Source organism: Contarinia nasturtii, unplaced genomic scaffold (genome assembly GCF_009176525.2).
Source record: "Contarinia nasturtii isolate CC-2019 unplaced genomic scaffold, AAFC_CNas_1.1 Cnas_scaffold_187, whole genome shotgun sequence".
NCBI classification, from domain to species: Eukaryota; Metazoa; Arthropoda; class Insecta; order Diptera; family Cecidomyiidae; genus Contarinia; species Contarinia nasturtii.
In genome coordinates this window covers 10,187,597-10,205,067 of record NW_022197544.1, presented here as the reverse complement: position 1 = coordinate 10,205,067, position 17,471 = coordinate 10,187,597, and the positions used below count along the sequence as shown (strand labels likewise).

Sequence of the window (17,471 nt, the reverse complement as noted above, 5' to 3'; positions counted from 1 at the left end):
ATGTTAATACTCGTGCAATAACCCCAAATAAAAATTCAATAAATTTTGTTCTTTCCCCTAGAATTAGTCTCACCGATTTTCAATGTGCGAATTCCGAAGTGGGCTGTGTTTGGGTGTCTGAATAGAAATGTTAGTGCTTTCATTGGTACAAGTTTGCATGTAATTTGGACTCGGGCTATTGGTAGACATTGAATGACGCCGATGGTGGCTAGATTGTTGTTCGTGCATATTGAAGAGATTCGGTTGAATGGCAGCCAATAGTTCTTGCACACCGGATGAAAAAAGGTTCACATTTAATGGACCTGAAACCAAAACAAATGCTCTATTATCACTTCTATTTCGAATCATGGCCAAAAATTTTACTATTTGACTTATATATTTGTCGCTCTATTTCCGTTTTTAACAAAAAATTTCATGCCGTTCAAAGTGTCAATAATTTTTTATTTTTCCAAACGAAAAATATGTAGTTAACACATTTCAAAAACAATGCGATACATTTAATCGTTTCGTTAAATAAGCAAAGTGCGACAATTCAAGGTTTGATTAAACATTTGAACATGCTCAGACTATTTTGATAATCTTTTAATTATTCGAGGCATTTATAAATTATTTACATATCATAGACATTATGAATAATGTAAAAGAAATTAAAAGGTCACACGCAAATATTTGTCAAACACGAAACTTTTAGCGCTCAATTACACTAGATATTTGTTGTTTTATGTCAATTTTGAGTGATAATTAGCCTCAATTCCACTACCATATCACATAAAATCAACGAATGTTGGGTGGTTTCTCCCTCTATGCTTGATACGAACATTCATATTGAAGCAGATAGTTTTAGTAATGGCCTATCAAATGTTGCTTTTACATTTAGTTTTATTATTATTTTCGCCAATTGAATTATTACTAACTTGAATATTTTTTTTGAAAATTGTTTTTTTTTTCACTCTTAATTTAGATATTTTTTGAAAGCTTTTGGTACATCCACTCACATTTGACTATCCGTCCAACTGTCTGTAGTAGTTTTTATTCAATTTTTTTCAACTTGTGTAATTACCGCACATCAAATGATGTATAATTGTTATGGGCACGAAAAGTAGATTGTACTATATGAACAGGGTGAACACCAACAGTGTGCTCGGGCTATCGTGAACAAACATGTCCAAAAAATAGATATTGCTAATGATGAGCTAAATTTAATGAAATACCTCATAGAATATGCCACTTATACAATTTCATATTACATTTTTGTACTGAGTAAGAGTAAAATTATTTTAAGACAAAATGAAGTTAAGCGGGAGCGTCAAATCCTAGGGGGATTCCGCGCGTATTTATGTACCAAAATTTAACTTCATTCTTAAAATCTCATAAAAATTCAAATATCTCACCGTATCTGACAATATCCGTAAGTATTCACCGATATCCACCATGTAGGATACTTCAAATTTTGTCGAATATTTTGACATTTTTAGAATATGGGCGAATATGAGATAATAATGAATGGTGGTGAATTTTTGGCGCTGCAGACTGTCAGCAACTGCATTAGCGACATTAAAATATTTATAATAGGTGAATTATTGTGACAGCTTCTAAGCTGTCATGGTAGTTGTTTGTTACATGTGTGTAAGTTTTTGCATTACAAAGCAAAATTGAAATGTGCCATTTGCAATGGAACGGTTCTGGCGTGAGTATCAAAACTTCTACGAATATAAAATTCCAAAAATTATTAAAGATATTTTAGCTGTCTGTGCAATCGATAGAGCGTCATTAAGTAATTTAAATGAACAAAGTATAAAAGAGATTGAACAAATAGTTAATCAGAACAAATCAATATATTTTTTAATATTTTGATACTCACGCCAGAACCGTTCCATTGCAAATGGCACATTTCAATTTTGCTTTGTAATGCAAAAACTTACACACATGTAACAAACAACTACCATGACAGCTTAGAAGCTGTCATAATAATTCACCACTTCTTCACTCCCTGTTCTTGTCAAGTTCAACATTGTCGGTATTGCAGTTTAGAAAATCTCAAAATATCTCCCAAAAAATGTAAAGTTGTGTTAACATCTCTTGAATTTGTTGAAATCCCCCGAATTTGTTCATATTTATTCATATTTAAGAGCGCGGAATCCCCCTAGGTCACATTTAAATCAGACGTGTAAAAAACGTTTATGTGAACTTTATAAAAAAATCGGGTAATATAAAGTTTGGATTCCACATGGAAATAAAAACTACTATATCCATTGCAGGATTTATGGAATTTGGTATTTTGCTTTCATATTAGTTGATCTTCAATAATGAATAAAAATCGTTATTTTTATCGGTCAACTGCCAATATAACTGAACTATGTTACATATGTACATGTACAAGTACATTGTACACTAAGTAAACTTACTTTTAATTTGAAATGCTTAAATTAGGTAAGTTTATTATTATTCACAAATCGTCGTTGATATTCTGATCAAACATGAATTTTAGTTGCCTTTAAAAGTTTTAATATTAATGGAAAAACTTTATTTTTGATAAAGATACAAACCTTGTGGTTTTTGTTGTGATGGTTGAGTAATCAACGCAGGCGAACTCATAAGATTTGGCATTTGATGAGATGATTGCTGTTTTTGATGTTGATGCACTTGTTGATTTGTAGAGCAATTATTTAAGGCAGCCAACGTTTGAGCTAATTGTTCATTTGAACTCACTTGCTGACTTACCTAAAGTGGCAAAAAAAGCAATTGTATTAGAGTTTTAAAAAGTTAATATAAAAATATAGGAGATTCCAATAAAAGTGAAAAATTATAAAGAAAAAAAAATTGCTGACTTACCGGTATCGTTAAAATTGTTTGGGTTGAGATGCCTTTTTCAATGAGCATGAAAAAATAAATAAATAAATGGAAATAGATTGAATTGCTGAAAATATGATTTTCATTTAATGAAATAAACAAAAATCACTCATTTTTACCTTGAGAGGATGGTATCAAAAGCTGTGCAACTTGAACACCTTGCATTAATTGACCTCCCTGAAAAGAAAATGGAAAATTTAAAACCAATTGAATCCCCATTATAAATTTGAAAGAGAAACGCTGAATAATACGTTTTGATTTACCGAAGCCAATATAAGCTGTGGCATTTGTGGCGAATAGTTTTCAGGTGTTGTTCCACAAAGATTTTTTGCCAGTTCGGAAACCATTGATGTACTACAGTCTGATGCATTAATATGACTTGGATCCGAATGTGATGCGGAGCTCAAGCTTAAATTCAATGGTGAATTCAAGCATGTTGAAGCCGATGTCAAACCAGCCAGGTCAACAAATGTTAGTTTTTGTTGTTGAATTGATGACAAATTTTGTAAATTTTGAAAATTAAACATCTTTTGCACTACAAATAGAATAAAATAATTTAAGAAAAATGAATTAATCAAAACAGTCAACGGATTGTATAGTTTTATTTAGGTAGACGATTTCGAACGATATATATACTCACTAGTTCCATTGATATGGGCAACAGCAGCCGATGATAGTTTTAATCGTGCATCTTGCATTTCCGGTGTCAAACGTTCTGTTGGCGTCGAATTTGCAGCCACAACTGCTGCGGCGGCTGCAGCTGCTAACGCATTCTGACTATTTAATAGATTTGCAACATCCTATGTTGGTTTTACAAATATAAAAGTAATATTATGATTCGATGAAAATTTTCCATACAATAAACTACGATTTATTTACCTGTGATGGTTCAAGAATAATTGGATCGGCATCATCTTGAATAATATCTTCATCTGTAGATTGCTCCAAACCCTTTTCGTCCAACAAGTTGCTGGTCACTTTAACTTGATCATCTATTCGAATGTGTTCTACATCTTCTTGTTCGCTGTCCATCATTTGTGTGGGGGATAAATTTTCACATTTTACGTAACCATGTCCTGACAACTATGATAAAAGAAACATGATCACTAACTTCATCTAAATCACTAACTTCAACAATTAAACAGTGTGATCAAAAGTCAATATTTTATGAATGACATTTTTTATGTGTGACTTTCAATGTCGTTTTAACATTTTCTCATGTGATTTTTTCCATCATGATTGGGACAGATTCTTTTTCATTTGCCCAACACAAATCGAATGAACGATTAAAAAGCAAACAATGTGATGCTTAAAAGATGATTCATTGTGTTGGGCAGATGAAAAAGTACACCTCATTTGAGTTCAATTACATACAGAGTATTTACAAACAGTTGACTACACAGTTTGCTTTCATTCTACAAAGTCACATTATTCCAAACAATTATATGTGAAAATATCTAAAAGCAACCTTAAATCTGTGCTCCCACTTCACTATATATCTCTGTGTGAATTGGCTAGAGTTAAATGTGTCGAACACGCAGATGTGCTGCCACCTGGTATCTCAAAGTTAAGCTGCTATAACGCACATGCTTCTTGTAAATGAAGAAGAAGAGGAAAGCAATGTCTTTACATAGGGTTGAACTTATAAATGTCAGAGAGCAGCACAACTGCAGTGTTCAAAGTGCGATTGCCCTTCGTAAATTCCTGGTTAACCTATTAATGTATAGCTTTCGACATTAAAGGCAATCCTATTATAATAATAAATAGAAGACGCCAACCATAAATATTAACCGGGAAATGAGAAAATATGTAATGTGTGAATTTGTCGGTGAAATTATATTTTTGTCTCTCTCTACCTCTTACTCTATTTGTCTGAATCCAGTTAAGAATACAGCACACCAAACGTACCAAATCGCACACCGAACATTTCTGTCTCATTTAACTGAGCTCACACCCGCAGCACCACTTTTATCTTTCGTATGGTGGATCGTGTAAACTGCACTATGATGCTGCCGCATATGGTGGAAAAAATCATCATCGAAAATATATTAGGGTATATCATGCCCGTTTGTTTGTATGAAACCATATAGAACCAAAAGTGAAAAATGGCGCCACAAATTCACAAGCATTACGGCTACCATTCGCTTGAACACATTTCACGTCACCCTACTTCGAGTGAATGTTGGGGGACGAATGTTAAACAAAATACCACACACAAACCATTTTTTTGTATGGAATATACTTGTTCTTTTCATTTTGGCAAAAATATGTGAAACAAAACAAAATAAAAACAAATAAAAAGGGGTATCCAACTGTGAGACATCGGCGCTATGTAAACGAAAAATAACACTGAAAAGGAAAATTTACTGTCGCTCCAAAGAACTTTAACGCTGCTAACTTGTTGCGCACAACCCAAGTGATGAGCTGGTGAGTTTATTACTGTAAGTTTAATGTATATGTTCCACGAATATCTGATTACACTGCCATGGCTTCGCAAGAAGTGCGCCAGTTCTTTTCTCGTTCTCTCTAACTTTTTCACTTTCGATTTCGTTCTCTGTGTTTTGTGCATTCTGACAGCTGCCTTAAGTGCTTAAAGCGAGCAACCATTCCAACATTTGCCCAGTTTTAAATTGCTTAAACACAAACTGTGTGAGTTGCGCTCAATTATGTTGCCAAATACTCGAATTTCAACATTTATTTGGATTACTTTCGTTATTATTTCATTTAAAAAGCAAAGAATTATGTTTTATGTTGGCACCTTTATGATTTTTCAACACATTTTACGCCGTCAATATTATGTTCGATATTTAAATATTATTATTTCAAGAAGCTTTCCAGTGTGTACATTTAAAGAAATTTTAATAATAAATTTAAGAGACACCAAATTAAGAGGAAGTACATGAATAGTTAAAGATTCACTAAGATTGTTTTTTGAATTCAAGAAACATTTCCGAAAATCCGTTTAAATTTAAATGTAAATAAATGTGATAAAACCTTAACACATAGGGTTAGATCATAAGATTACAATCATTGAACTACAATGTGGTAAAATTGAATTTTATAAGACATTGTACCAAGTTCATTTTTCCATTTAAATTTTACTCAACATGAGGAGTAATTTTGAACCTGAATTTTAACTGTGCTAAGAATAAAATTCATTTAACGAAATCAGTTAAAAATAAAATTCAAAGTCATCGAAAATCGTTTGCATACATAAACTTCAAATACGGTACATCTCCAAAAATAATTACAGGTGAACATACTCATTTATTTTATTATTTTCAGTGGTTGTTTTCATCAAAATCAAATCTCTCGTGGAATTGTCGCCTTTCACAATACACTTTCAAAATAATTTAATATTGTGTAATTTAAAATCTACTCGAATGATAAAGAAACAATATTTAAATAGGTTCTATAAAAACAAAAACATCGCAGAAATTATGGCAGAAATGTTCAAATAAAATTTCGTACAAAATGAATTTGGAATCGTATGGAATATTTATATTATTATGAATTTAAAAATGTATAACATTGTCTTGTTTTATATCTGTTCTGGCGTGAGTTTCGATCCGTAGATCGTTTTGCATTCCCTGACATATTATGAGCATGTTTCGATCGCCCGCCTTTTCCGTCGATCTCCTCATTCACCAAATAAAATCAGCGCATTTTCATAAATGCAAACACAGATAGAGATTCCCATTCATATGCATATTTAGCGTACTGAAAAATGTACGTTTCCTATTGATTTCCAATTTATATTTTTGATTTATATCGTTGCGCTTGCACTCATTCCATGGACCGACGAACATCCAAATATTTTTTTTGGTTTAATATCACCCATTCATTGAAAGTGTATTTTGAAATCCTCGAATCTCGGCCATTTGCTCGCACAGACATTTACTCACAAATATACGAATCTGCAAAATGCCTACGATCTGGAGTAAAGTTATTTTCACCGTTAAACACCATCAAAATTGTGCACGGTTTTCATATTTGTGCAGATTTTTTCTCTACTCGTTTTCTTTCATTCTGCATCTTCAGTGACTGTGTCCCGTGCTCTCCTTTCTCTCTTTTTTGCATATATGTGTGTTATCCTTTTTTGTGCCACACGCGCACCAATTTGTCGAGTTTGAGCATTTTTTTGTTTTGTTTTATGCTGATTTGAATTTTTGAACGCCAGTCGTAGTTATTGTTGCATCTCGTTAGATGTTCCGTCAACTAAATATTTGTTTGTATTCATACATGGCTCTGGATGTTTTTTCATCTCTTTATCTCTTCAATTCATTTAGGAGAAATGAGAGATTGAAAAAAATGAGGGCATGAGTGTGTTTGTGTGTGAGTAAGAGAGAGAGAGAGAGAGAGAGAACGTGAAAAACGCTTTTCTTTTTTATTGTTTAAATTTTGTGCAAATGAGAAAACAGGCCGGAACCGTTTCGTATATTTTTTTTCTTGTATGAGTGTGTATAAATACATCCTATATATGTAGTAGTATAACAGCATCAGTAAATTCATTGTATTTGCATCTTTTGCCCCATAAAACGCGTACAATCAGGAGTATGAAATTGGAAAAATAATGGACTTTAACAACGTAATATGTAATGTGTAATATGGAATATTTAAATATATGTATGCATGGATTTGGCTTCGAGATATATGGACATAGGCATCTCTCTGGTGTCGAGCAAAAATGTGGCATTCGCATGCAAGTGTGCATATGAGTGAAGGAGTGAGTGCAGTTAAGAATTGGAAGAAAGAGGTGGCCGTCATCAGTCTACGATAGCCACCATCGTATCTAGTCCTGCATATGTGTGGAGCATCTCGCGCGCGCGGCTATTTTTCAGAATCGGTGGAGAGCGAGAGAGAGAGAAAGAGAAAGCTGCCTCAATACTATTTATGTATCGAAAAGCAATACCGAAGCACGTTGGATGCGATGCGAGAATGCGATGAACAAAACTCAATATGGAAAAAAGATGACAACGAATCGCAATCAACCAACAATATCACGAGAATACGGGGGAGCCACTTGAGAGAAGGAGACGGTTTTCAACGGTGACTGGAAAAATGCGAGATAAATTCAATGATATAAAATAAAATTTGAAAATGAATTCGCGAAACTCCGAACAGAAAAAAAATTGGGTTTTTTGTATCAGAAATACATAATGAAAAAGAAAAACCAAGGAAAAAATGCACACATACAACAACAAAATGACGGTGTTACCGACTCATCGAAATAAATTGAATGCTTCGACACGAAATATAAATGTGAATGTGTTTGTGTATACATATATAGAGGCCCAATGTGAGTCCAACAAAAAAAAATTACGCACACAATAAATTGATAGATTGAATTGAGAGTAGTTTTTGGAATGGTGAGAGAGAGTGTGTTATGGCCACTACATCACAAAAAATTAAATTTTCTATTTCAAATGGGATAATGAATAAGAAAATTTAAAAAACGAAGTGACATACTCGTTTACTCTTTCTCATATAAGCGAATGATACAATAAATGGAACATATGAGACATAAGAAGACATCAAGGTACAAACAAATTGAAATTTAAATTGACGAACGGCTTAAATTTATTTCGTCTAAACTCATCAGCACACTAATAGAACTCCTATGAGAAACGTTCATGAATTAGAATTAATCACATTCATTGATTTACCAAATGCTTAAATGCATTCAAATATAATTCTTTTAATTCTCATTAGAATTTAGAAGAATATAGTGCAAATGTATGTATATGGCTAAATACGCTTTTATTTCATTTTCTCTTTCATTTTTGTACACAATTCCGTTGATGTCACACAAGTGGCGGTCAGCATTTTGTAAGGGGGAAGCATTGCGCTTTCATTGTGCATTGTATTCTTTGTCCATCTATGAGTTCGCGATCATAATGATAGCATTAATTATGATGCTGGACAGTGGATTCAAATGGCATATACACATATACGAAAAAATAATGAAATTGAAGTTAAGCTAAACTTATTTTTCCTGCCTTTACTTTAAATGGTACTAACGGACAAACACACATTCACATAGAAACACATAGCGGCTGTCGCCTATCTATCGGTTTGGGAGTTGTTTATTGCTGTTTTTTAGAATGCACACTTAAATATGTAATGTATGGTATGAATATGGGAAATGAAACTATAAAAAATTGAACGATTTTTTTCGTGATTGGTGATGGTAATGATGGAGACGCAAGTTGGAATCTAATGGGGTTGACTTCACATAACGAAACGGCAAACGATTTTTTCAATGCGCGTTCGCAAATTATGAGGCGAACGAGCTCGGTATGAGAGCATGGAGGGAATTGAATGAGCTGAGAGTTGAGCTGAATTAAGCAGGAACGATACATGAGGCATGGGGAAATTAAAAAAAATCAGTCGGGATGTTTTCGCTATGGTCTCTCATTTCATATTGTTGACCGCTTCTACTGCAACATTGAATATATTATGTTCATATTCTATTTATGTGTTCGAATTTTGCATGTCCGAACGAGATTAAGGCTTTTGATTTTTTTCTTCGTCTTTTTTTTTCACAATTTGATAGTCAGACCCTAGGGTCATTACGGAGTTCAGACAATTGAAACAAAATGAAAAAAAATCGCATTAAAATTAAGAATTCAAATGAAAAATAAATATAGATGTATGGGAGAGAGAAAAAGTTTGAAATAAGTCTACTTTCACATTTGATCTAAATTCTTCTACATTTTATGTCCAAATAATAATCATCAATGTATCCCCAATCTCCCGTAGGCCATTGACAGTGTATAAGCAATTTTTTATTGCCACATTTTGGTAAACAATTTTTATTTTCCCATTTCAACTTTTTTTTTGCACATCGCGCACGCTTATATGTCCATTTGTTATTTTTGTTTCTATTTTTTTGTATTTGGCTTTGTCAAGCGGAGTCACCAAATTTAAGGTGGTGATAAGGGTGTGGGTCTGTGTGCTATGTACGATTGTACATTGTAAATGCATCGAGAGAGAAACAGAATAACACAACATGTAAAAATGAACACAACCACACATATATAGAATAATGCGTTGCGCATTCGTGCAAAGAGGGAACTTAATTGTTAGTAACCGTATGCGAAGATTGGTAAAATAAAAAAGAGCGCGCACTTTTTTTCGCTTTGAAAAGAGTTTGAGAAGATGTGATCCAATAAATAAAGTGTCGTACATACGGAAGCGTATACCGACATCTCTTCCTTCTCTCTCTCCCCCCCTCTCTCTCTCTCTCCCCCTCTCTCTCTCTCTCTCTCTCTCTCTCTCTCTCTCTGTTTCTATGTGTGCCGGTAGCATACCTTGATAGGTTTTTTAGGCGATTGTGTCCATAGTGCATACAAGTCGCGAATAGCTCAAGTATGAGAGGAGCCAAATGAGTGAGTGAGCTGGCAAAATGGAGAGAGAGAGAGAGAGAGAGAGAGAAAGTGGTCGAGAGCAGCAAGTACAGCGACGGCCGGCAAATTTATTTTTGTGTGTTGCGAGCGCAGGATTTTATTGTAATGCCATTTTTGTTATTATTTTTGTCGGCGTTCTTTTCTCCCCATCTGATTATTCATTGACTTTGCACATTTGCAATACGCGAATGATTTTTTCCCTCTTCATGGTTATATGTGTGTTGAAGTTTTTTTTAAATATTACTTTTTTGCAATGTTGCTTTGTTATTTTTTTGTTCATTTTCGGATAAATTTTGTTTGTGCTATGTTTTGTTAAATGATAGCGCGTGAATCGGCTGAATAAAAAAACAAGCTCACATCGAGAATGCCCCTAACAAATCGCAATCTTTATCGTTCGTTGTTACCGCGACCATAATCGAGAAAAAAAACACATTTGGTCATTTCGAATACTGCAAATCTCATCATAAACAAATTGATTATTTTTTCATTATTCGTTTCCTGTTCAAACGAGACACCGTTACATTGCGGAAAAGAAATGTCAACATTTCCCTCCACCGTTGCATTTCTCCTCTCTCACTCATCGAACGTACAGTGAAGTTCATCATTTTTTCGAATCTTAAATGCAAAAGAATGCTGATGTTAACAAATTCTTCATTGTATATGTTTTATTTGTCAAATCTTGTATTATATGATGGTTCGTTTTTGATGTGTGGTGGCCGCCTCGTTTACGTTTCAATTTAAAAAAAAAATTCGGAGGAAATTGCATACATGAATAAATTATATTACGAGCAACTTGATGCTGTAATTTGGAAAAACAGCAAAGGTTGGGCTGAACATTACAAAGCCGTACGTGAAATTTTGATTCGCAATATAAAAACTTTACCACTTCGAAGAAACCTTGTGAATACAATGAGTATATGATTGATGTATTCATTTTTTGAGGCTATCTTTCGGTCGTTAAACTCACATAGATCGGTTTCAACAATTGAACGATTACCTAGCGTTAAGCGTATGTAATGAGTCTGTATTTTCGGCTTGAATGAAACGGAATATGGAAGAGAAAATTTGTATAATTTTCCGTTTCGGAATGTTTTTGCAGAAAATTGTTTTCGAAACTAGACTGCTTTGGCTTAGTTCATTTTGAAGTTAAAGAGAAAAACCTCATCTCACTCACTTATTATATATAGAAATAGATAAGTCCGAGGAAATACCAGGTGTCTTATTTTGAAATATTTTAAAATCATGGCATGCGGTCACCATTGCAATTCAATGTAATGAGCATCAAAAATGAATCGGTGCACGGAAATGAATTGATGATGGTCGGACACCCGGTATGCGTTCTTCCCGCTTATTCTATCCAAATTGTGCAAACAACCGTCAACTAATCTATATATTGAGAACGTGCGTGTTCCCCCGTGCGTGTATCCATATCTTCATGACTAATAGAAGTTGTTTCAGGGCCTAGAAGTGGTACACAAATAATTTCTACAGTTCACAATGTAAAGTCGATAGTTGCAACATACTACTGAGATGGATAGAAATTGAGGGAAGAAGAGAAATTTTGCATCGTTCATTCCGTAATTATAATTGCAAGAAAATCGATTGCCTTTTTTCTCTGTCTGTCACTTTGGCAATTAGTTACGAGTTATCACATTCGCTGGTCGGATCGGGCCCTGACTTCGCCACATCGAATGTTTTGGCTCTCTTGCTCTCGCTCTTACTCCTTTATTAAAATTGAAGCTAAGCAAGCGAAATAGATTAGCATTTCACATTAATGCAGACAGGAGCTTAATTACTACGATGCTGTTCTTCATTTTATGTTTATGTAAAATGTTGTACTCTCGCTGCCCTCGTCCATATCGTCTTCTCGTCGCACTTCATGTAATTGTATGCATTTATATACGATGTGGTGGCAACAGCATTGGTTCAACCAAATCGAATATGTGTGAGAAAGTGAGAAGGCAAATGGGAAAGAGAATGAAATAGACAGTATAAGAACCCCAGTCCATTCTATGACAGTATTCAAATTAAATATAAATAATATCTGTTTGTATTATTATGCTTCCTCTAACTCTTGCAATCTACGGAACCGAATACGGACGGAATAAATTTCACTTTGCTAACCATTTGAGGAGACAGGACACACGGACACACACACAAACACAAGAAAAATACATAATAAAATGTAAAATTCAGACACATGTAATGCAATATGTGCTTTGGCTTCGTTCATTACTAATGTAAATCTAGTATTTGACACGTGAATACTATTTGGGGTGGCTTGAAACTTCAAATTCTCTCTTTCTCTGAATTAACATTGCTACAACCACAGTCATGTTGCTGCTACTCTCATTTTACGAAAATAATAAAATGATTGTTTATATTATTCAATCAATAAATATTGAAAAGACATTTTTTGCGTATTGATTGAAACTCTTAACCTTAATTTAAAAAAAATCCACGAAATTTCTATAGATACATTTTTAAAAACACCATTTCATTTTGTCAACCCCAACACTATTGAGAGAAATTCTTTCTGAATATAACTCAAAATTTTATATATTTTGCTTGCTAAAAAAATTAGCTATAGTTGGTCAAACATTTTGGTACAAAATTCCGGACCGAAAAAGTGAAAAATCGACTTTGTAGGATTTGACCCCAAATGGAGGGCACTGGGGCTAGACACAATATTGGATGAGCAAAATATCAATTCTAAGGTATTTTGGCACGCTGAGTCCGAATTTCGGGGTTTCAGGTAAAAAAAATCACACCTTGGGGGTTTTTGACCCCCGATCCCCCTGGGGGGTGGGGGGACTTGGAGGGCAGGTGACCCAACAAATTTCTCCAATCATTCTGAACAACATTATAGTGCATTATAGTGCATAATTTTTTGGTCCGAGCATTAAATTGCGGTATAGAACCAGTTTGGGTAAAGATAGACGGGATGTCTACCCTCACTTGCTTTCTATATCACCTGTATATTTTTTTTGAGCTTTACGTTCCGAGCGACATCTCTATGTGCTTGGCATTGAACTCGCGATCCAAACGAGCACCAAAGGCAATTAAAACATTTTTTTTTTTGGTGCGAAAAAGTCAAAAATGTCAACTGATTTTGTGTGAAGAAAAACCATGTGATATGCAACGTCCTCGCAGTTAATTTCGATGACACAAACTGTGCAAAGTAATTTCAATTTATTTTCCATCACAAATTCACCAAATACAAATAATAAATCGGTTTTTGTTCAATTTACACGGTATATCTTTATCGAGCGTAAAATGACAGACGTCACAACAAATGATTCCGTATTCAAACTTCAAACAACTAACATTCTACACAAACTTTTTGTTCTAATTTTCATGAGCACATAGAGATGGCGCCATCATGCAGTTTTTTACATCATTTGCCATTGTAAGTGATGGTAGCGGGATGTATATAGGGGTTAAGGGGGTTGGGTAAAAAAACTAATGATGCCAACCGATAGAGCACTGAATTTGCCTTGGGTGTAGGAACACACCCTGTGGGTATTTCACCCCCAATGACCTTAAATCGGGTCGGTGTATAGGAACCAAAAGGGGGTAAGGGGGTGTTGGAGGGTCAAAACTAATGATACCAATCGATCGGGCATCAAAAAATACCTTAAGTTTGGGAAGTTGTTGAGGGGGTGTTTTTCATACCCTTGTCCCTCAAATGGGAGTCTATAAATATTTGGGGGGTAGGAAAAATAGGTAGCCCCACAAAGTGAGGAGGGGTCGGTCGGAGGGTCAAAACCAATGATGCCAATCGATAGAGCACTGAAAAATACCCCAGGTATGGGTGAAGGGTCATGGATGTTTTTCCACTCCAAAGACCTTAAATATGGGTCCGAAGAGTCAAACCGGAGCACCCCCCTAGGGGGGAGGGGTACGAGAGGGGGTCAAAACCAATGGTGCCAATCGATAGAGGACTAAAAAGTACCCTAGGTAGAGGTGAAGTTTTATGTAGTGTTTTACATCTTGACACTGAAATGGAATATACATTTGAAGCGTGATTCGCTCACGCATGACAAATGACAGGTTATGTGTCAAATGAATTGGCGAATTTGCATTGTTTTGGTTTATTGTGGTAAAATTGTGAGTTTTTGTGTTACTTTTATTAATATTTAGGCAATTATTTTGATATTAAAATTATTTTTCATGTTTTTAATTTTGTTCAATCTTATATTTTCATCAATTACAGATTTTGGCGTGAATGCGACATGAAATCAATTTACAAATGTGTTTTTAGTCCAGGAAGTGACATCGGCAACCAATCAGTATCAAAAATCAAATCATCTTATACAGAATTTAACGCTCTTCAAAATGATAATAGCCACTTTTTAATATTTTTCATGTGGAAACACCCTAATATATAGACATATTTTGGGGGCAAAAAAATAAATATAGCCCCCCCCAAAAAGGAGAAGGGGGGGTCGGATAAAAAAATTAGTGATGCAAATCGAAAGAGCGCCCCAAAATTACCCTATAAATGTCAATCTCTTTGCTACAATCATATATTCAATACCCAAACTGAAATTGAGTAAAGTTTTACCCCCCCTTGCCCATGTATGTTATCAATGGTGATGAAAATAATAAAATAGGGTGATTAAAAACTAAAGTTTTAATTTTTTTTTTTTTTTGAATAAACAACAAGAACATATCACCATGGGGGCGAACTGGGGTAAAATATTAAATGTGGTCATGGTTGGTATCACAGGATACGAAATAGGTGAACATATGGGTGAAAGTGATCTAAAAGACATGATGAAAAATCAAATGATACAACAATCTCAGTTAATGCAACAACAACAAAATAAAAAACCACTCACAGAAGGCGTCAATTGTAATATTTGTGAACTCTGGTAGTAATTTACTAAATTACCACCATTACAATGTGCGGCATGGTGATTTTTTGTATGTATTGTATTTGCTTTGCTGTGACAGCGCTGTACAGTATTACCACCAACACTGCGTTGAGCGATAGTAATATTGCTCAGCAAAGCAAATACAATACATACAAAAATCACCATGTCACACATTGTAATGGTGGTAATTTAGTAAATCACCACCAGAGTTCGCAAATATTACAATTGACGTCTTCTGTGAGCATCAGATCCATCAAACATTTTAAACATAACTGACTCAATTATAGTGATCGTGATTGTGGCAGTAACATATATCATCGCAAGAATAATAATTTCAAAAATAAAAAAACAAAATCAACCAACATTGCCAGTTTATTATACTGCTCCAACTCAACAAAACGCTCAACCAGTTTTACAAAATGTACAACCACCTCCACAAAATATACCACCAGTTGCCATACCACGACACATTTAGGTGTCATAAAATGCAATTCAAATGAACTAAACCCAAGGAACATCGAAGTGTCAAATAATCCGAATTAAATAAAATTCAGCTCGAGAGACAACAAAGTGCCAAACAACGCTAAGGAGGCACCCAAGTAACATTTTAAGACATTTTATTATAATTTTTTTTTTCAACATATTTTAAGAAAATATTCATTACAAAAATAATTTGAAAACAATTATTCCATAAAATTTTCGTAAAAAAAATTTTAATAAAAAAAAACAATATTTAAATTTTTTTTAATATATTAAGATTAAATAAAAACGAAATTAAAACTTTAAATAGGGACCAACAAACAGAATATCTATCACAATATGTTAGAATAAATATAAAATTGTGTGATCAGATAAGATATCATGAACATACCAGTGATCTAAAAAAACGACTTGAAGAACGAAGAATTTCAGTCAAAGAATCTATAGAAAAAATAATGAATATATGCCGAAGTTAAAAATAAAATAAACAATAAACCAAAAACCAATAATGAAGCACAACATTCATTCGAAACTCAATTAAATTAAATATTTTTCTGATTCCTATAGAATCCATAAATAATTTTGAGATAAATTTGATAAAAAAAATATATAAAAAAAAGAACAAATGTCACATGAATTCGATAAACACCATTATACATTTTTAAAAAACGAATTTCATAACATTCATAAGAAAATACAGCCGTATGAAACGAAACGAAAACTAACAAAAATATATCTCTACGTGTTAAATACAGAGCAGAATTAACACACGCATACAATGCAATCATAAGTTACTTGCATGGATACTATGATAAGACAGATAACATCGGTAAAACTATATTGAATGAATACGCGACACAATATAGAGTAAAATTACAGCGATTATTTAATATATTGCATTTAAATTACGATTGGACAGACCCATTCGAATTAATTGATGTTATAAAAATAAAATCTACAGAAGAAGAAGAAGCGGAAGACGAATTTTTTGAATCAAATACGAATGAAGATGACTCAGAGGAGATTGACGAAGACGAATCAAACAATGATACAGACAGTGAAGACGTACTGAATTTAAGTAAGGCATGTGCAAATGTATCAATAGAATCAGAAGAGAATAACGAACAGGGTGGACCCAGCGGTTCCACTAGACGAACAGACACTACAAACCCAAACCAATCTACTGAACCACAAATAAGAGACACCGAACTTTTACATAAAAACGACACAATGCCACAAACTAAGCAAGATTTTTTAAAATTAGCCAGCACTTTGCTGGGCTACAAGTATAGAGGGGATCCATTGGATCTTAATGCATTTTTGGCAGACGTAGAATTGGTAGAATCTATCTGCGAAGACCAAAATAAACCAAACTTACTTTTATTCGTAAAATCAAGACTCGGCACAAAACCAATGGAGTTTATGCCAGACGAAATCGATTCAGTAGCAACAATTGTGAGGACACTAAAAGACAATATTAAACCTAAAACTTCAAAGGAGGTCGAGCGCTACATGCTCTCTCTGAAACTAAAAGACAATGATTACGACAAATTCGTAAAAAGAACAGAAGAATTGGCTGAGGCTTTGAAAAGAAGTCTAGTCGTTGAAGGGGTTCCAAGAGCAAAAGCATTGGGAATGACAATTGGCAAAACGGTTGATGTATGCCGCGCAAATACGCGCAACACAACCGCCAAATCTGTACTTGAATCATCAAGTTACATGAATCCGAGTGAAGTCCTTTCGAATTTTGTCATACAAAATGACAAAGCAAAAAGAGAAAAAGATGCGTTAGATCTTGAAAATCTAAAGAAAAAGGCAACACAACAAAACGCATGCTACAGAGGAAATTTTC

At 34.0% G+C, this 17,471-nt stretch overlaps 1 protein-coding gene across 1 annotated transcript in view; it reads right to left on the bottom strand.

The window, feature by feature from the left end:
* Positions 1-69: 69 nt before the first annotated feature.
* The window catches only part of LOC116336838, a 61,457-nt gene continuing 44,055 nt past the window's right edge, over positions 70-17,471 (bottom strand). Inside the window, exons 4-10 of the mRNA XM_031760989.1 lie at positions 3,730-3,933; positions 3,491-3,650; positions 3,114-3,385; positions 2,970-3,027; positions 2,833-2,864; positions 2,547-2,721; positions 70-302 (exon numbers count right to left, since the gene is read on the bottom strand). Of these exons, the coding sequence (XP_031616849.1) occupies positions 70-302; positions 2,547-2,721; positions 2,833-2,864; positions 2,970-3,027; positions 3,114-3,385; positions 3,491-3,650; positions 3,730-3,933 (1,134 nt within the window). The remainder of the gene's footprint in view (positions 303-2,546; positions 2,722-2,832; positions 2,865-2,969; positions 3,028-3,113; positions 3,386-3,490; positions 3,651-3,729; positions 3,934-17,471) is intronic.